Source organism: Saccopteryx bilineata, chromosome 2 (genome assembly GCF_036850765.1).
Source record: "Saccopteryx bilineata isolate mSacBil1 chromosome 2, mSacBil1_pri_phased_curated, whole genome shotgun sequence".
Taxonomy (NCBI): domain Eukaryota; kingdom Metazoa; phylum Chordata; class Mammalia; order Chiroptera; family Emballonuridae; genus Saccopteryx; species Saccopteryx bilineata.
In genome coordinates, this window is record NC_089491.1 from 352,741,299 (window position 1) to 352,763,464 (window position 22,166).

The 22,166-nt window shown below is 40.2% G+C and overlaps 1 protein-coding gene across 4 annotated transcripts in view; it reads left to right on the top strand.

The window, feature by feature from the left end:
* Window positions 1–22,166, top strand: part of USP32 (ubiquitin specific peptidase 32) — a 174,487-nt gene that overhangs the window by 43,407 nt on the left and 108,914 nt on the right. For all 4 annotated transcript variants that reach the window (XM_066262748.1, XM_066262749.1, XM_066262750.1 and 1 more), the window contains exon 3: window positions 17,169–17,274. In XM_066262748.1, the coding sequence (XP_066118845.1) occupies window positions 17,169–17,274 (106 nt within the window). The remainder of the gene's footprint in view (window positions 1–17,168; window positions 17,275–22,166) is intronic.

Here is a 22,166-nt window from a genome sequence, read left to right on the forward strand (position 1 = left end):
TATACATTTTAACAGGAGACACATTCTCATAGTACAAATTTTTGAAAAGGACAGTGAAAAGTTTCCTTTCCACCTATTTCCTTAGCCACCTAGTTTTCCTTCTCTTAAGGAAGGATATTACCAGTTTTTGATGTAGTCTATCAGTTAAACTGTATCTTGTAAGTATGAATTATCAATAGATTATTTACTATACTTTTAAAAAATTGCGAATGATGTCATAGTAATGGCAGTGTAAGAGATACTCCTGATCTATCCCCTTGAAATTTCAACAAATTGAACAACTATAACACATCCAGCTGGGCTCAAAGGCATGCCTGAAAGATCTGTACACTGGGGATGGGTTGAAATGGGGAGTGGAATATAACATGTATTTGCTGTGGGCTCTGGGGAGGAGACAGACCCCAAGTGACTAGGTTTTTTGTTTTCTCTGCTGGACTAAGGGGAGGAAGGAAGCTCAGGCTGTTTGGATTTTGTCTGAGGAGTATAGAGAGGGGAACCTGGAGTGACTGGGTTTCCTTCTGCTGGGAGTAATGGTGAGAGAGGGGCAGAGGGGGAGATAAAAAACAACAACAAACCAGAACATGGGGTCACGGCCAGTGTTCCTATGGTCTGCCTGCAGCCTATATTCGGCACAGAGATAACTAAAGTGCACCCCCCCCCAGCTTCCCAGATCCCACCTCCCTTACCTCATGGTACAGTGGCAAAGACAGACCCCATAGTTAGCTCTCCAGAGCCACTTTCCCTTAAGAACAGAAGTGCTCCATGTCTGGTCTCTACGTCTGTTGAGACATGTGACAAGAGTGCCCGGAAGCCGATATCACCATTGCTAGAGTCATAAAGCCAGAAAACTAAAGTGGTAAAAGCCCTCACAACATGCCCCACCCACTGATGCAGCTGCAGCCCCACCTACATCATTGCTATAGCAGAGGACAACCCAGAAGCCTCACAGAGCTAAAAGTTGTAATACAGTGATAACTACTGGAAGAAACGTCTCAAAACGAAAATTTAATTTTTCTTCATTTTTCCCTTTTTCCCTCCTTATTTTTTTTCTCTCTTTCTTTTTTGAATTTCATTTTCTTTAATTTTTATATATTTTAATTTATTTTTCTGGGTGTTTTTTTGATTTTTTTTTTTTTTGGTTTTTGATCTTTTTTCTATGGTTTTTCTTCATTACTTGACATAATTTTTAAAATTTTTATATTTTCATTGTATTTTTTTAACTTTTAATTTTTTTAGTTGTTTTTTTGTTAAGGTTCTTAACAACACTACTCTCAAGTGCCATCGAGGAAGAAGAAATTGAATACCATGGCTACACAAACCAGAGATGTAGTTCAGAAAGAAAAGGAAAAATTTCCAGAAAAAAATCTCAACACATGGAAACCTTAGAATTAAATGATAGAGAATTCAAAATTGAAGTTCTGAAAATAGTGAGATGCGAGAAGACACCAATAGGTAACTTAATGAGCTCAGAAAACAAAATAAGTACCTTATCAAGATGATTGAAACTTTAAAGGCAGAGATGAAATACTCTACATGAATTGAAAACTGAGGTAGCAAGTTTTGCTAATAGAACAAGCCAGATAGAGGAAGGAATCATTACATCAAAGACAGTCAAGGCCTGACCAGGCGATGGCGCAGTGGATAGAGCGTTGGACTGGGATACAGATGACCCAGGTTCGAGACCCTGAGGTCGCCAGCTTGAGCACGGGTTCATCTGGTTTGAGCAAAGCTCACCAGCTTGGACCCAAGGTTGCTGGCTTGAGCAAGGGGTTACTCAGTCTGCTGAGGGCTCATGGTCAAGGCACATATAAGAAAGCAATCAATGAACAACTAAGGTGTCGCAACAAAAAACTGATGATTGATGCTTCTCATCTCTCTCCATTCCTGTCTGTCTATCCCTCTCTCTGACTCTCTCTCTGTCTCTGAAAAAAAAAAGTCAACTAAAGATCCTACAGAGAAGAGGAGAGAAACTCACAAATTAAAGAAACTAAGAGAGTTCTACAAGAATTGTCTGATTCCATCAGAAAAAGTAATATAAGAATAATGGGTATATCAGAAGAAGTAGTGAGGGAGAAGATAACAGAGAGCCTATTCAAACAAATAATTGATGAGAATTTTTCAAGCCTATGAAAAAAGAGCCTCGAATCTAAGAAGCAAACAGAATTCTGGGTTACCTCAACCCAAACAGGCCTACTCTAAGGCATATCATAATAAAATTGTCAAAATTTGAAGACAAAGAATCCTCAAAGCAGCTAGGGAAAGGAAGACCATATCATATAAAGGAAAGCCCGTTAGGTTATCATCAGATTTCTCAGCACAAACTTTACAAGCCAGAAGAGAGTGGACCCAAACATTCAAAGTTTTGAAAAGGAGGAATTACCACCAGCCAAGAGTACTGTATTCATCAAAGTTATACTTCAGAACAGAAGGAGAAATAAAAACTTTTACAGACCTACATACAGAGACTCAGGGAATTTTTTTAAATTTAATTATTTTTATTTATTCATTTTAGAGGAGAGAGAGAGAGAGAGAGAGATTGGGGGGGGGCAGGAAGCTTCAACTCCCATATGTGCCTTGAACGGGCAAGCCCAGGGTTTTGAATTGGCAACATCATCATTCCAGGTCAACACTTTATCCACTGTGCCACCACAGGTCAGGCGAGAGACTCAGGGAATTTATCACCAGAAAACCCCACTGCAGGAAATACTGAAGGGATTTATTTGATGAGACACAAAGAACAAAACAAAACTATTGTATATAAGTAAAAGCTTCAACAAGGTCACAATAAAAACAAGTATAATCTGTGACAACAATAACATAAAAGGGAAAGGGAGCCCTGGCCGGTTGGCTCAGCGGTAGAGCGTCGGCCTAGCGTGCGGAGGACCCGGGTTCGATTCCCGGCCAGGGCACATAGGAGAAGCGCCCATTTGCTTCTCCACCCCTCCGCCGCGCCTTCCTCTCTGTCTCTCTCTTCCCCTCCCGCAGCCAAGGCTCCATTGGAGCAAAGATGGCCCGGGCGCTGGGGATGGCTCTGTGGCCTCTGCCCCAGGCGCTAGAGTGGCTCTGGTCGCAACATGGCGACACCCAGGAGGGTCGCAACATGGCGACGCCCAGGATGGGCAGAGCATCGCCCCCTGGTGGGCAGAGCGTCGCCCCCTGGTGGGCGTGCCGGGTGGATCCCGGTCGGGCGCATGCGGGAGTCTGTCTGACTGTCTCTCCCTGTTTCCAGCTTCAGAAAAATGCAAAAAAAAAAAAAAAAAAAAAGGAAAGGGATAAAGATCTGCAGTAGCAAAGAAGCATGGAGTGCAGGAGTACTCATAAGACAAAGGACTCTGTACATATGAACATTTTTCTCTTAATAACTTAATGGTAACCACCCACAAAAAAGGCCACTACTGAAATACACAGCTTTAAAAAGAAGACACAGGAAAGAAGTATGGAATAAATACAATGGACAGAAACAATAAAAAGAGAAGAACCAAACAAGACACAGCTACCAGAAAACAAAACATAAAATGGCTGTAGGAAATCCTCACACATCAATAATTATCCTAAATGTAAATGGACTGAACTCACCAATAAAGAGGCACAGAGTAGCAGATTGGATCAAAAAGCAAAACCCAACCATATTCTGCCTTCAAGAGACACATTTAAGCTGAGAGGACAAAAGTAGACTCAAAATGAAAGGTTGGAAAACAGTTCTCCAAGTAAATAATATCCAAAGGAAAGCAGGTGTAGCCATACTCATATCTCACAATGCTGATTTCAAGACAACAAAAGTAACCAGAGACAAAGATGGACATTTCATAATGATAAAGGGGACATTGTATCAAGAAGACAAAACACTTGCCCTGGCCAGTTGGCTCAGTGGTAGAGCGTCGGCCTGGCATGCATAAGTCCCGGGTTCGATTCCTGGCCAGGGCACACAGGAGAAGCTCCCATCTGCTTCTCCACCCCTCCCCCTCCCCTTCCTTTTTGTCTCTCTCTTCTCCTCCCGCAGCCGAGGCTCCATTGGAGCAAAGATGGCCCGGGCACTGGGGATGGCTCCTTGGCCTCTGCCCCAGGCGCTAGAGTGGCTCTGGTCGCAACAGAGCGACGCCCCGGAGGGGCAGAGCATCGCCTCCTGGTGAGCAGAGCGTTGCCCCCTAGTGGGCGTGCCGGGCAGATCCCGGTCGGGTGCATGCGGGAGTCTGTCTGACTGTCTCTCCCCATTTCCAGCTTCAGAAAAATACAAAAAAAGAAGAAAAAAAAAAGAAGAAAAAACACTTAATATATATGCACCGAAATCAGAAGCATCAAAATATGTAAGACATCTACTAATTGATCTAAAAATAGAAGCAGACAAAAACACTATCATACTTAGGGATTTCAACACACCATTGACAGCTTTAGATAGATCATCCAAACATAAAATCAATAAAGAAATAATAACCTCAAATGACACACTGTGTACCAAATGGACATTTTGCCCCCAAATATCAGATTGTATACATTTTTTTTCAGTGTTCATGGAACATTCTCAAGAATAGACTATATGTTGGGCCACGAAACTGACATTCACAAATTCAGAAAGATTGAAATTATACCAAGCATATTTTCTTACCATAAGTCTTTGAAATTAGAATTCAACTATGAAAAGGAAGTTAAGAAATACCCAAAACTGTTGAAATTAAACAACATACTTTTGAAATCTACTGGGTCTAAAAAATAAAAGCAAAAATCAAAAGAAATATACACAAAATATCAAAATTTCTGGAATGCAGTGAAAGCGTTGTAAAAGGGAAGTTTATATCATTATAGGTTTGTATCAAGAAACAAGAGAGATCCTGAATAAACAACCTAACATCACATGTTAAGGAACTAGAAGAAGAACAAAGGCAACCCCGAAGCCAGCAGAAGAAGGGAAATTGTAAAAATTAGAGCAGAGCTAAATGAAATAGAGAACAAAAATAACTATAGAAAAAATTAATACAACGAAGAGCTGGTTCTTTGAAGAGATCAATAAAAGCGATAAACCACTGGCTAGACTCACTAAGGAAGAAAGAGGAAGGACTGATATAAACAAAATCTGAAATGAAAGGAGAAATTAGCACAGACATCATAGATATAGAAAGTATCATAGTAGAATATTATGAAAGATAATGTGACATCAAGTTCAACAACCTGGAGGAAATAAATTCCTAGAACTATACAATCTTCCCAGACTGAGTCATGAGGAAGTAGAAAACCTAAATAGACCTATGAGCAGGGAAGAAGTAGAAACAACTTTTGAAAACTTGCCAAAAAACAAAAAGTCCAGGACCAGGTGGCAACACTAGTGAATTCTACAGAATATTCAAAGAAGATTTTGTAGTTATCCTTCTCAAAATCTTCCAAAAGATAAAAGAAGTAGCAATAATCCCTAACACATTTTATGAGGCCAACATAACCCTTATACCAAAACTTGTCAAGTACAACACAAAAAAGAAAACTACAGATTATTATTTTTGAATACAGATGCAAAAATCCTAAACAATACTAGCAAGTCAAATACATCAACACATTAAAAAAATAATATGTCATAATCAAGTGGGATTCATTCCAGGAGTACAAGGATGGTTCAACATACAGAAATTGATCAAGGTAGTACAACACATCAACAAAACAAAGAATGAAAATCATATGATCGCATCAATAGATGCAGAAAAGGCATTCAATAAGATACAACATACCTTTATGTTTAAAACACTCAATAAAATCAGAATAGAAGGAAAGTACCTCAGCATAATAAAGGCCATATATGACAAACCGTCAGCTAATATCATACTAAATGGTGAAAAAAATGAAGGCTTTTTCTCTAAAATCAGGAACAAGACAAGCCTGCTCACTCTCTCTAGTCTTATTCAACATAGTCCTGGAAGTTTTAGCAAGAGTGATCAGGCACGAGAAAGAAATAAAAGGCATCCATATCAGGAACAAAGAAGTAAAGGTTCACTTTTTTGCAGATGACATGATCCTGTATATAGAAAACCCCAAAGACTCTGCCAGAAAACTATATATTAGGAAAAGTAAACCAATACAAGTAAAGTCGCAGGATATAAAACCAATATACAGAAGTCAATTGCTTTCTTTGGAAAATGAACTCAAGAAAACAATTCCCTTTACAATTGCAACAACAACAAAAAATACCTAGGAACAAAGGATATAAAAAGGACCTATATACTGAAAACTACAAAACATTATTGAAAGAAATTGAAAAAGACACATGAAATGGAAAAATATTTCATGTTCATGGATTGGAAGAATCATAGTTAAAATGGCCATAGTACCCAAAGCAATATACAAATTTAATTCAATCTCCATCAAAATCTCAATGTTATTTTTAAAAATAAATAAAACAAAAAATTACCAGGTTTGTGTGGAACCATAAAAAACCACGAATAGCTCAGCAATCCTGAAGAAAAAGAGTCAAGCCAGAGGTATCACACTATGTGACTTCAAGTTATAGTATAGAGTCACGATAATCAAAACAGCATGGTATTGGCAGAAAAACAGACATACACACCAATGGAGCACAATGGAGTACCCAAAAATAAATCCACCTGTATATGGAAAAATCATCTTCAGCAAAGGAGCCAAAAACACACAATAAAGAAAAGAAAGCCTCTTCAATAAATGATGCTGTGTAAATTGGAAAGCCACATGTAGAAGAACGAAACTTGACTATAGTTTGTCCCCCTGAACAAAAATTCCAAATGGACCAAAAAGACTTAAATGTAAGATCTGAAACAATAAATTACATAGAAGAAAACATAGGTACCTTGGTTGTAGATAATAATTTATGAATTTGCCCCTAAAGGCAAGGAAAGTAAAGGCAAAAATAAATAAATGGGACTGTATCAAACTAAAAAGCATTTGCACAGCAAAAGAAACTGACAACAGATCCAACAGGCAGCCAACTAAATGGGAGATGATATTTTCAAACAACAGCTCCGATAAGGGGTTAATATCCAAAATATACAAAGAACTTAAAAAACTCAGCAACAAACAAACAATCCAATTAAAAAATTGGGATAGGACCTGAACAGACACTTCTCCTAAGAGGACATACAGAGGGCCAACAGATATGGGAAAAGATGTTCATCTTCACTAGCTATTTGAGAAAAGGATATCAGAACTACAATGAGACACCACCTCACACCTGTTAGATTGGCTACTATCAACAAGAAAGGTAATAAGTGTTGGAGAGACCGTGGAGGAAAAGGAACCCTCATTCACTGCTGGTGGGAATGCAAATTAGTACAACCATTATAGAAGAAAGCACAGTTGTTTCTCATGAAATTAAGACTAGAACTACCGTATGACCCAGCAATCCCTCTAGTGGGTATCTACACCCAAAACTTGAAAACATTGGTGTTTAAAGACACATGCACCACCCTGTTCATCTCAGCATTATTCACAGTGGCTAAGACATGGAAGCAACTGAAGAGTCTCTCGATAGAGGATTGGATAAAGAAGATGTGGTACATATATACAATGTAATACTACTCAACCATAAGAAATGATGACATAGTGACATTTATGACAACATGGATGGACCTTGAGAACTTTATACTGAGTGAAATAAGTAAATCAGAAAAAGCTAAGAACTGTATGATTTCATACATAGTTGGGATATAAAACTGAGACTCATGGACATAGATAAAAGTGCAGTGGTTATCAGCAAGAGGAGGACATAGAGGAGGAGGACAGGGGTAGGGGTAGGGGGAAGGATGTAAAAAGGACAAATATTGTATAAGGTGTTGGAAAGTGATTTGAGTTTGGGTAATGGATATACAACATAATCAACAGTTCAAATGCTGTTGAAATATTTTCCTGATCAATGACACCCTGTTAAATTTAATTTTCTAAATAAAAAGTTTTAAAAATTGCTTTTGTAGCAGTTTTCTTAATTTTCTAAAATATATTTGTTACCCTGGAGTTTACAGTATCTAGCTCTTCAGGGTTTTTTTCTTTTCTTTACCTTTTTTTTGCAAAACCATCGAAGTTCTCTCTTAACAAGTTTGAGTTGTGTAACAGAGTCATCAACTATGTATAAATAGTTGTGATACACACACACACATATACACACACAGTGGTGGGATTCAAATAATTTAACATCCGGTTCTCTGCCCTAATGAGAGTATTAAAAGATGATATAGCAAGAGGTAGTTTATTATTTCATACATTTAAGGCTTAAATAAGAACAGTAAAAGAGGTAGACAAAACTAGATTATGTTATGAGTTTTAAAATATTAATGAAAAAATATTAAATAATACCTAGCAAAAAACTATACAAGTTGTCACCCCTGGTTGTTTGGCACTTTTTTTCTCTTTACATTATATATTTGTTTACTGAAGTAACATGTGGAGGAAATTAAAATTAGTATTTCATCAGAGGTATAATGAGTTTTATGAAATGAATAAATATTACAAGCTTATTCTGTCAAATATTTTTCACTTGTGGACAGAATGAACATTCCTACAGGTGCTTAGAAAATGCTGTTGCCTAAGAAGTTTTTGCTCAGCAAGGGAAACTGATAACAAAATAAACAGAAAGCCAACTAAATGGGAAATGATATTTTCAAACAACAGCTCAGATAAGGGCCTAATATCCAAAATATACAAAGAACTCATAAAACTCAACAACAAACAAACAAACAATCCAATAAAAAAATGGGAAGAGGATATGAATAGACACTTCTCCCAGGAAGAAATACAAATGGCCAACAGATATATGAAAAGATGCTCATCTTCTTTAGCTATTAGAGAAATGCAAATCAAAACGGCAATGAGATACCACCTCACACCTGTTCGATTAGCTGTTATTAGCAAGTCAGGTAATAGCAAATGTTGGAGAGGCTGTGGAGAAAAAGGAACCCTCATACACTGTTGGTGGGAATGTAAAGTAGTACAACCATTATGGAAGAAAGTATGGTGGTTCCTCAAAAAACTGAAAATAGAACTACCTTATGACCCAGCAATCCCTCTACTGGGTATATATCCCCAAAACTCAGAAACATTGATACGTAAAGACACATGCAGCCCCATGTTTATTGCAGCATTGTTCACAGTGGCCAGGACATGGAAACAACCAAAAAGCCCATCAATAGATGACTGGATAAAGAAGATGTGGCACATATACACTATGGAATACTACTCAGCCATAAGAAATGATGACATCGGAACATTTACAGCAAAATGGTGGGATCTTGATAACATGATACGAAGCGAAATAAGTAAATCAGAAAAAAACAGGAACTGTATTATTCCATACGTAGGTGGGACATAATAGTGAAACTAAGAGACATTGATAAGAGTGTGGTGGTTACGGGGGGGAGGGGGGAATGGGAGAGGGATAGGGGGTGGGAGGGGCACAAAGAAAACAAGATAGAAGGTGACAGAGGACAATCTGACTTTGGGTGGTGGGTATGCAACATAATTGAACGACAAGATAACCTGGACTTGTTATCTTTGAATATATGTATCCTGATTTATTGATGTCACCCCATTAAAAAAATAAAATTATAAAAAAAAAAAAAAAAAAAAAAAAAAAAAGAAAATGCTGTTGCGCAGATGAATGTTTAAAAAGACCAAAAAATGTAAATTTGTGATTTCCACATTGGGCAGCTGCCCAGGCACCCACCTTAGAGTGAACCCTGATTACAAGTGCCATTTTAAGTGATTATTTTTTCATTGATTTTAGAGGAAGGGGGGAGAGAGGAGAGACAGGAATATCAGTCCATTCCTGTATGTGCCCTGGAATTGAACTGGTTGCTTCTGGACGATGTTCTAACCAACTGAGTCATCTGACCAGGGTAACAAGTGCCATTGCCATTTTAACAACTGGTTCTCTGAACTCAACAAAAATTAAGTATCGGTTCTGGCAAACTGGTGCGAACTGGCTGAATCCCACCACTGTGTGTGTGTGTGTGTGTGTGTGTGTGTAATATCAATATATTTTTACAAACCTTGTCCTATTTCCCCCACCTGCCTTTTTTCTACTCTTTTTAAGTCAGACTTTCTAAGATTTCACATGTAAGTGGTGTCATGCAGTATTTATCTTTCTCTGTCTGGCTAATTTCACATAGCATAATGCTTTCAAGTTTTATCCATATTGTCACAAATGGCAAGATTTCCTTCTTTCTTGTGCTTGAATAATAACATTCTATTGTGTATATATACCACATCTTTATCTTGTCATCTGTTGATGGACACTTTGGTTGTGTCTATATCTTGGTTATTGTGAATAATGCTACAGTGAATATTCTGATTTTATTTGCTGTGGATATATGCCCAGGTGTGGGATTGTGGGTCATATGGTAGTTCTATTTTTTATTTCTTGAGGAACCTCTACACTGTTTTCCATAGTGACTGCACCAATTTACATTTCTACCAACATTAACAAGGATTCCCTTTTCTCCACACTCTCACCAGCACTTATCTTTTTTTTTTAGTTTCTTTGAGATGTCATTGACATACCAGCACTGTATTAGTTTACAATGTGTGGTGTAATGATTTTAATGATTTGACTTACATATTTTATCAATGTTACCACAATGAGTTTAGTTAACATTCATTATCTCATATAATACAAAAGAAAAATATTTTTTTCTTGTGATGACAACTCTTAGATTTTACTTTCTTATCTTTTCTATACCATGTTGTCTCTCTCGCTTTTTTTTTTTTTGAACTTGTGCAAGGCAGTATCTTATTGTGGTTTTGGTTGCATTTCCCTGCTGATTAGTGATGTCGAGCACATTTTCATGTAGCTGTTGGTTATTTGTATGTTTTTGGGGAAATGTCTATTTGGTTCCCTGACTTTTTTTTGTTTTTTGTATTTTTCTGAAGTTGGAAACAGGGAGGCAGTCAGACAGACTCCCGCGTGTGCTTGACCGGGATCCACTCGGCATGCCCACCAGGGGGCGATGCTCTGCCCATCTGGGGTGTTGTTCTGTTGCAACCAGAGCCATTCTAGCACTTGAGGCAGAGGCCACAGAGCCATCCTCAGCGCCCGGGCCAACTTTTTGCTCCAGTGGAGCCTTGGCTGCGGGAGGGGAAGAAAGAGACAGAGAGGAAGAAGAGGGGGAGGGGTGGAGAAGCAGATGGGCGTTTCTCCTGTGTGCCCTGGCCGGGAATCGAACCTGGGACTCCTGCACACCAGGCCGACGCTCTACCACTGAGCCAACCTGCCAGGCCTCCCTGACTTTTTTAAAATAAAAATTTTATTTAATTTATTTTCTGCTTTTGAGTTGTATGAGTTCTTTATGTATTTTTGGATATTAACTTTTTTTTTCTTTTTTCTACAGAGACAGAGAGAAACAAATAGGGACAGACAGACAGGAATGGAGAGAGATGAGAAGCATCAATCATCAGTTTTTCGTTGCGACACCTTAGTCGTTCATTGATTGCTTTCTCATATGTGCCTTGACCGCGGGCCTTCTGCAGTCTGAGTAACCCCTTGCTTGAGCCAGCAACCTTGGGTCCAAGCTGGTGAGCTTCACTCAAACCAGATGAGCTTGCGCTCAAGCTGGCGACCTTGGGGTCTCGAACTTGGGTCCTCTGCATCCCAGTCCGACACTCTATCCAATGCGCCACTGCCTAGTCAGGCTGGATATTAACTTCTTATCGGAGATAGGGCTTGCAAATATTTATTCAATTCTTTCTTTTTTTTCTGTTGTTGGTTTCCTTTGCCGTGTAAGGGCTTTTTAGTTTGATGTAGTCCCACTTTCTTGTTTTTCTTTTCGTTGCCTAGAATGACTACGTGTTTGGGCTAGTACAGTGTTTCTCAAATTTACCTGATTTTAATATATCACAGAGTACTATTTATTTGTAAAATGTATATATTTGGTAACTGAGGGAGCAAGTAAGAGAAGAATGCCTTGGCACAAGTTATTATCATTCTTCAAATAGCATTTTAGAGCCCATGGACTGTATTTTTAAAGGTAGTCCTAATGCAGCATCTGGTTATGACCAGCACGTCACTGGCATTCCCTGGTTTCACTGTTGCCATCCTTCCAGGTTTATTATTGTAGTAGCCAATGTGTATGTGTAGAAAGTGTGCTCTATGCTCAGTTGCCTTATTACTTCTTGACCTGAGCTGGAAAAGAAGAAATGAACAAAAGATAGACAAACATGTTACTATCTGCTTGAACAGTCCATCCTTAGAGAAAGATGGTCATGGTTTTAGGAATGTGATTTATTTTTTTATTTTATTTTTATTTTTATTTGTTTGTATTTTTCCAAAGCTGGAAACGGGGAGGCAGTGAGACAGACTCCCGCATGCGCCCGACTGGGATCCACCCGGCATGCCCACCAGGGGGCGATGCTCTGCCCATCTTGGGGTGTTGCTCTGCCACAATCAGAGCCATTCTAGCGCCTGAGGCAGAGGCCACAGAGCCATCCTCAGTGCCTGGGCAAACTTTGCTCCAGTGGAGCCTTGGCTGCAGGAGGGGAAGAGAGAGAAAAAGAGGAAGGAGACGGGGAGGGATAGAGAAGCAGATGGGTGCTTCTCCTGTGTGCCCCTGGCCGGGAATCGAACCCGGGACTCCTGCGTGCCAGGCCGACGCTCTACCACTGAGCCAACCTGCCAGGGTCAGGAATGTGATTTAGAGTAATATTGCCAAGGATATTTTTGAGATGTAGGGACTGGATAATGTTTGGTGCTCCTACTCGGGTTGCTCACTGTGTTTCTTTAGCTTACTTTTGTTCACCTAATTATCTCAGCAGTGGGATGAGTCAAGGACCAAGAAGGGAGGAGAGATGGGAGGAACATATTTATGTTATCTTTTTATTACCTTTTTATTGGATAATGCAGACATTTCCAATTAGAAACAATATTTATAAATTATGGGTTTTTTTAAAGATTTTATTGATTTTATGGGGGCCAGGGGCGGTAATGAATAGTTTCTTCAGTATAGCTGTTCACTGGTTGATTGTTATATATGCCTTGACTAGGCAAGCCCAGGGTATTGAACCAGTGACCTCAACGTTCCAAGTTGGTACTCTATCCACTGTGCCACCACAGGTGAAGCAATTGTTTTATTTTTTTAATTAATTAACTCATTTTTAGAGAGAGAGGGGGAGAGAGAGAGAGAGAGAGAGAGAGAGAAGAGAGAGGGGGAGGAGCAGGAAGCATCAACTCCCCCATATGTGCCTTGACCAGACAAGTAAAGGGTTTTGAACTGGAGACCTCAGTATTCCAGGTTGACATTTTATCCACTGCGCCACCACAGGTCAGGCTGAAGCAAATGTCTTTATTCTTATATTAGCCCTCAAGCTTATTTAGTTCATAATAGAGATGAAATGTATATACTTGTAGTAGGATGCTTTTTATTAATATTCTTTAATATATTGATTGATTTTAGAGAGAGGAAGGGAGGGAGAGAGATGGAAACATTGATTTTGAAAGTCCTTATAATTATTTTTTAGTTTCTCAGTATTTTAATCATATTATGATTTAGGTAGAATTCTGGGGGTTAGCCAGGGAAATCTGATCATTAATTATGAGGGGAAATGCACTCTGTATTCTAAACAGTCATTTTTTGTATACCTGAAACTCTTATTGAATGTCAACTGTAATTGAAAAATTTAAAAAGTGTTATAGAATTGCATACTTGAAACCTATGTAATTTTATTAACCAATGTTATCATCATGCACTCTAATCATATACCCCAATAATTTCAATTAAAATTAAAAATAGAGAAAATTTAAAAGTTAAAAAAATAAACTTAATTTTCATAAAGTATAAATTATAGTTTTTTGTGAATTGGGAGTAATTTCTTTTCTTTTTTTCTTTTTTTTTTTTCATTTTTCTGAAGCTGGAAACAGGGAGAGACAGTCAGACAGACTCCCGCATGCGCCCGACCGGGATCCACCCGGCACGCCCACCAGGGGCGACGCTCTGCCCACCAGGGGGCGATGCTCTGCCCATCCTGGGTGTCGCCATGTTGCGACCAGAGCCACTCTAGCGCCTGAGGCAGAGGCCACAGAGCCATCCCCAGCACCCGGGCCATCTTTGCTCCAATGGAGCCTTGGCTGCGGGAGGGGAAGAGAGAGACAGAGAGGAAAGCGCGGCGGAGGGGTGGAGAAGCAAATGGGCGCTTCTCCTGTGTGCCCTGGCCGGGAATCGAACCTGGGTCCTCCGCACGCTAGGCCAATGCTCTACCGCTGAGCCAACCGGCCAGGGCTCTTTGTTTCTTAATAACTAGAACTACTTGTGAGTTTTTTGTTTTGTTTTTAAAGTGAGATGGTTGAGGCAGAGAGACAGACTCGCTCATGCGCCCAACTGAGATCCACTCGGCAAGCCCTCCTACTGGGTGATGTTCTGCCCATCTGGGGCTACTGCTCCATTGCTTAGCAACTGAATTATTTTAGCACCTGAGTTGAGGCCATGGAGCCATCAGCACCAGGAGCCAACTTGCTTGAACCAATTAAGCCACTGTCTGTGGGAGGTGAAGAGGGATGAAAGGAGGAATGAGGGAGCAGATGGGCACTTCTCCTGTGTGCCCTGACCAGGAATTGAACTCGGATTTCCACACGGGGCCAATGTTCTACCGCTGAGCCAACCATCAGGGCCCACTTGTGAGTTATTTTTAGAGCTACCTGTGGGTTAGGCTTTTGTTTGATATTGCTATTCAGTCTTTGAATTTTTTGAATAATTCCATGACACCACTGGATGAGTGAGATAGGTCAGTTCTCAAGTGAGTCACTATTGTTGCTGTATCCTACTGAGGTGAGAGAGGGCAGAGAGTGTTTGTGGTCAAATATATATAACAAAATTTGATATTTTAACTATTTGAAGTGTATGTTTTAGTGTCTTTAGTACATTTACAATATTATTAAACCATCACCACTTTTCTAAAATATTTTATCCCATACATACAAGCTCTACCCAGTAAGTAAGAATAACCCCATCTTCTCCCCTCCCTAATCCAATGAATTTTCTATTCTGTATATTTCATATAAGTGGAATCATACAATATTTGTCTTTTTTTTTAATATTTGTCTTTTTGTGTCTGGCTTATTTCACTTAGCATGATGTTTTTAAGATTCAGCCATGTTGTAGCATGTGTTAGAACTTCATCCATTTTTATGCTAAATGATATCCCATTATAACTAATAACTGTTAAAAACAATTTTTCACTCAAATATTTTTCTGTTTAACATTTCTCTTACATTGTTAAAGTTTTTGTATCTTGCTGAGTGTTGAATATTATAACTTGATTTGACAAATCAACTCAAAGATCTAGGATATCATGAATTCAGTGAAATTTTTGTTTTTTGGTTCCACCTCATTTAAATTTAGAGGCATTGAAGTACATAGTTCTGTGTATTCACCTGACTTAACCCAGCCTCATTTTCTGGCTTTAGAGATGGGATGGAGCTAGAAGCCACAGGGGATTTTGGCATAGTCTCATGATCACAAAGTTTTTGCTGTCTCTTCTAGAGCCACCATTGGAAATCTGCTACCTCTCAGAGATGGAATTCAGCTATTTGAATTGGGAAACTAGAACCTCCCCTTATAGGCAATAAGATATGAACAGGAGTTTGCAGCAAAGAAAATAAGGATTTATTAGCTGAGGAGGTGGCCCAGGCCCAGAGTCCCAGATGAGTTAATGCTCAAAGACCTGGGTACCTAATGGCTTCTAGGGGATGGGTTAGTTTAATGGGGGGTGGGGGGATCATAAATCATGGTGACAAAGGGAGTTAGGGCCGTGGTCTCTATGGATTGGCTAGTGCCAAGGCAATGGGTAAGTTGATCATTGCCTGTGGTCCTGATATCAGCCATGGCATCATTTTGGTTTCACAAGGATGTGGTTGTTAGGGTCATTCTGGAGTTGAACACAACTAAGGCCTAGATGTTACTTGTAGTTTGACTGAGGCTCTGTCTCTGTGCTCAATAGAACCAATGTTTTGTTCCTGAGATTATTTGATGCCCAACAGAACCTCATTGTTCTAAGGTCTATATATATTTTTTAAGAGAAAATGAATTTTTTAACAGGGTGACATTGCTCAATAAGAATACATAGGTTTCAGCCCTGGCCTGTTGGCTCAGTGGTAGAGCGTCGGCCTGGAGCGCAGTAGTCATAGGTTCAATTCCCGGCCAGGGCACACAGGAGAAGGGCCCATCTGCTTCTCCACCCCTCCCCCATTCCTTCCTCTCTGTCTCTCTCTTCCCCTCCCGCAGCCAAGGCTCCATTGGATCAAAGTTTGCCTGGGCGCTGAGGAGCTGAGGATGGCTCTGTGGCCTCTGCCTCAGGCGCTAGAATGGCTCTGATTGCGGCAGAGCGACACCCCAGATGGGCGGAGCATCGCCCCCTGGTGGGCATGCCGGGTGGATCCCAGTTGGTCGGGCGCATGCGGGAGTCTGTCTGACTGCCTCCCCGTTTCCAACTTCAGAAAAATACAAAAAAAAAAAAAAAAAAAGAATACATAGGTTTCAAGTGAACATTTCTGTAACACTTGAACTGTTAATTATGTTGTATACCCATCACCCAACATCAAATCATTTTCCGTCACCTTATATTTGTCCCTCTTTACACCCTCTCTCCCCCCTCCCCCCATTCCATTCACTCAGGACCCCTTCCCCCTCTGCCACATTCCCTTGTGAGGACTTAATGATTAAGAGAGTGGATGTATAAGGGAGAAAGAGGCAGATGAATCAAGGTGCTGGATGAGGCCTGTTTGAATCAAAAGGAAAGAACAGAGAAAAGGTCATATTAAAGAGATGAAGTTTCTACATGGTTACACATTCAGTTAGAGGATTTCAGTCTTTTAAATTCAAGTGATGTGCATGTGTTCTACAGAAATTGAGGGAGATTCTGTAATCACACAGAATCCTTATCACATTATTGGGGTTATTGAAGGAAAGGACCTTTATCTTCCTGGTTCTTGGTAAGGATTCCAAAGAGAAAGAATAAATATTCAGTGTGTGAGCCAGTGATATGTGTACTTTAGATACAGTATATTCTTGGCTCAGTATAATAACAAGATATAAAAGAGGAAGAAGGGGGAGAAACTTAACATCATTTCACTTAGTTTATCAGGGCTTTGTTTGGAGATAGAGACAAGGTTTGTTTAAGTTATTACCAGCCTTAAATTCCTCAACAACTGAAACATCTAATGTTGGCTTATCATTTTCTCTTAGGTGATTTACTGTTCTTTTGGTGGAACATCAAAAGGACTGCACTTCAATAATTTAATAGTTGGACTTGTTCTTCTTACAAGAGGCAGAGATGAAGAAAAAGCCAAATGTAAGTACTTTTATTATCTCAAAATCATATTGTAGATGTGTGTGCAGAATTATTTTACCTCAAATTTCTGATGACAGGCAAAGGATCTGAATTGGCATTTCTCCAAAGAAAGTAAACAAGTGGCCAATAAGCACTTGAAAAAATGCTCAACATAATTACTTGTTAGGAAAATTAATATTACAGTGAGATACCACTTCACACCTACTAGGATGGCTAAAATAAAGGAAAGATAGTGGCCCTGGCCGGTTGGCTCAGTGGTAGAGCATCGGCCTGGCGTGCAGAAGTCCCGGGTTCGATTCCCGGCCAGGGCACACAGGAGAAGCGGCCATCTGCTTCTCCACCCCTCCCCCTCTCCTTCCTCTCTGTCTCTCTCTTCCCCTCCCGCAGCTGAGGCTCCACTGGAGCAAAGATGGCCCGGGCGCTGGAGATGGCTCCTCGGCCTCTGCCCCAGGTGCTAGAGTGGCAGAGCGACGCCCCGGAGGGGCAGAGCATCGCCCCCTGGTGGGCAGAGCGTCGCCCCCTGGTGGGTGTGCCGGGTGGATCCCAGTAGGGCGCATGCAGGAGTCTGTCTGACTGTCTCTTCCCGTTTCCGGCTTCAGAATAATACAGGAAAAAAAAAAAAAAGGAAAGATAGTAATTAGTGTGGGTGAGAATGAGAAAATTGCAGTCCTCATACATTGCTGTTGAAATTGTAAAATAGTGCAGCTACTTCAGAAAAAACTCTTTCTCAGTTCTTCAAACATTTGCTAAACATTGAGTTATCATATGAACCATCAATTCTACTCCTAGTTAAACACCCAAGAAAATTGAAAATAGATAGTAGACCCTGGAACAATGCAGTGATTAAGGGCACCGTCCCCTGTATAGTTATAGTTGAAAATTCGTGTATAACTTTTGACCGACTTAAAACTTAGCTGTCTGTTGGATTCTGGAAGAGATTGGTTCAAGGACCCCCTGTGGATACCCAAATCCACAGATGCTCAAATCCCCTATATAATGAACTATAGAAATAATCACTGGAAGTATAGTCTTTTAAGTCCCCTATATAAAATGGCATAGATTAATGCATAGAGTTGTCCCTCTGTATCCATGGACTCCCAATTGTGGATCCAAAAACAGTACAGGTATTTCCTTTAAAAAAAATCTGTATATAAGTGGACCTGTGTGGTTCAAGGGTCAACTGTATGCATAAAAAAATGTACTTGAATGTTCATAGCAGCACTGTTTATAATAGTCGCCAGTGGAGACAACCCAACCTTAACATTCATGCAACAAAAATGTGCTATATTCATACAATAGAATATTACTCAACAATAAAAAGGAATAAAATACCAGTATATGTTCCAACATGGACTAATCTGAAAACATTATGCTAAGTAATATATGCCAGTCAGACTATGCCACATATGATTCTAGTCATTATATAAAATTTCTAGATTAGACAAATCCATAGAGACAGAAAGTGGACTAATGGTTGCCATAAGCTAGGGGGAGAGAGAATGGAGAGTGACTGCTAATGAGTATGAAGTTTCTTTTTCGGATAAAAGTGTTCTGGAATTAGATAGTGGTGAAGATTATACTGAATTTCACAATTTTAAAGGGTGAATTTTAAGGAGTGTGCATTATATCTCAATAAAGTTATTTTAAAAATTCTAATGGCATATATTTTTAACAGTCTATTCTTGCTTTTCACAAATACAAATAAACGTTCACTTTATAATTTTTTATACCGTTATTTTTATTTGTTTTAGTGAGAGAGGAAGAGAGGGTGAGAAAGAGTGGGACAGTTAGGGACAGACAGGAAGAGAGAGAGATGAGAAGCATCAACTCATAGTTGCGGCGCCTTAGTTGTTCATTGATTGCTTCTCATATGTGCCTTGACCGGGGCCTCCAGCCGATCAATGATCCCTTGTTCAAGGCAGCCACCTTTGAGCGCAATCCAGCAACCATGGGGCCATGTTTAAGCTAGGGACCTCAGGGTTTTAGCATCTCAGGCCGACCCTCTATCTACTGCACCACTGCCTGGTCAGGCTATACAGATTTTTTTTTTTTTTTCATTTTTCTGAAGCTGGAAACAGGGAGAGACAGTCAGACAGACTCCCGCGTGCACCCGACCGGGATCCACCCGGCACGCCCACCATGGGGCGACGCTCTGCCCACCAGGGGGCGATGCTCTGCCCATCCTGGGCGTCGCCATGTTGCGACCAGAGCTACTCTAGCGCCTGAGGCAGAGGCTTCAGAGCCATCCCCAGCACCCGGGCCATCTTTGCTCCAATGGAGCCTTGGCTGCGGGAGGGGAAGAGAGAGACAGAGAGGAAAGCGCAGCGGAGGGGTGGAGAAGCAAATGGGCGCTTCTCCTGTGTGCCCTGGCCGGGAATCAAACCCGGGTCCTCCTCACGCTAGGCCGACGCTCTACCGCTGAGCCAACAGGCCAGGGCCTATACAGATTTTTGATAAAAGATTTAATTCTTTTTAATGGTTTGCTTTAATTTCAGAAATTAATTTCATTAGGTGATTATCTAAGCCCAGAAAGGCATGACACCTCATCCATGACCTTTAAATCCTAAGCAGGCAGGCCCTGGCCGGTTGGCTCAGCGGTAGAGTGTCGGCCTGGCGTGCGGGGGACCCGGGTTCGATTTCCGGTCAGGGCACATAGGAAAAGCGCCCATTTGCTTCTCCACCCCCCCCTTCCTCTCTGTCTCTCTCTTCCCCTCCTGCAGCCGAGGCTCCATTGGAGCAAAGATGGCCCAGCGCTGGGGATGGCTCCTTGGCCTCTGCCCCAGGCGTCCGAGTGACGCCCCGGAGGGGCAGAGCATCGCCCCCTGGTGGGCAGAGCCTCGCCCCTGGTGGGCGTGCCGGGTGGATCCCAGTCGGGCGCATGCAGGAGTCTGTCTGACTGTCTCTCCCCGTTTCCAGCTTCAGAAAAATAGGGAAAAAAAAAAAATCCTAAGCAGGCAGCAGGACCTGTGGTGGCACAGTGTGATAAAGTGTTGACCTGGAATGCTGAGATCACCAGTTTGAAGCCCTGGGCTTGCCTGGTTGAGGCACATATGGGAATTCAGCTTCCTGCTCCTCCCCCTTTCCCCCACCCTTTCTCTCCTCTCTAAAATGAATAAAGTTTTAAATAAAATCAAAAACTGTTTCTTTTTAAAAAAAGTCCTAAGCAGGCAAATGTTATAATAAGAGGACATCATTTATCCCCTAAATATGAAAGGATGATATAACTTTAGTTGATCATTGTCCATCTATATTTCTTAGAATAGTGGTTTTCAACGTTTTTACACTTGGGGACCAGTGAAAATAGGAGATTTATTTTGAGGACTACTAAGGTAGAAATCTCTTTGAGCATAAGCAAATTTGACTAAGGTCATTGGGTCTATAATCTTTATATAGCATCAGAGTGGTTAACTCATGGATTGGCATGAAATTTGTGGTGTACTGGTCCGCAGACTGACGATTGAAAAACACTGTCCTAGGATATGCATTTATTTCCTTTTTTATAATATCATTATGGTATAATTGACATTCATTAAAATGTATATGTGTAAAGTGTACATTTTGCTAGGTTTGGAGATATATACATATATATGTGTGTGTATACACACACACACACACATTATCACAAAATAATAAACATATCCATAAGTCCAGTTTTATATATTGGAATTTAACTGTGATCCTAGTTTTCAATAGCATTCTCTACCAACATACATAACACTCTGGCTTCAGGAAGCCAGTAATTAAAAATAACAATTTTTTGAGTACTATACACAAACATATTACTTAAATTTTTTTCATTTTTTTAATATAATTTCATTAGTTTCCTAGAGATGCTGTATCAAAAGTAACATGAACTAGATAGCTTAAAATAAAGATTTATTTTTTTTAAATCTCTACAAATTTATTATCTCACAATTCTGGAGGTTAGAAGTCCAAAGTTAGCCTACCTGTGGTGGTGCAGTGGATAAAGCATTGACCTAGAATGCTGAGGTTGCTGGTTTGAAATCCTGGGCTTGCCTCATATTGTCAAAGCACATATGAGAAGTAACTACTACAAGTTGATTCTTCCCATTCCCCCATCTCCCTTTCTTTCTCCTCTTTCTAAAATAAATCAAATCTTAAAAAAAAAGTTCAAAATTAAGATGGTAGTAGGGCCTTGCTCCCTCTGAAACCTATAGGGAAGAATTCTTTCTTCTTCCCAACTTCTGAGGGTAACCATCAATCCTTGGTGTTCCTTGGTTTACAGCTGCATTGCTCCAGTCTGCCTATGTCATTACATGGCTTTCTTCCAATTATATCTGTCTTATCTTATAATCAGTCATATTGGATTAGGGCCCATTCTAATGACCTCATCTTAAATTGATTACATTCACAAAGACCCTGTTCCAAATAAGGTTACATTTATAGGTACTGGAATTAGGGCTTAAACGTCTTCTAGGGGTACATGATTCAACCTGTATCAGATGGTCAGAGCCCTTCAGTAATATATATTCCCCCTAAGGGAATTGGCTGCAGGATGCAGGAAGGCAGACAGTGGAACCCACTGGGCCTTCAGAGGGATGGAGTGTCTCTTCTATCTATCATCTCTCTTTCCAAATAAGGTTACATTCACAGGTACCAGAGGTTAGGATTTCAACATACCTTACATAGGAATGTAGTTCAACCCATAACAGCAGTATTTCAAGCATACATATAATACGTACCTCCACCCAGCTTTATTATTTTTTTAACATTGTATTTGTTCCAGATCTTGTATTTAAAGAAATATAACACTATAGCCAAGTCAAGGTTTTCTCTTTGTATCAGTCCATAGTCCCATCCCAATTCTCTTTAGAGATTATCATTCTCATGACTTTGATGGTGTTTCATTTCTCAAGCAGGGTTTTATACAT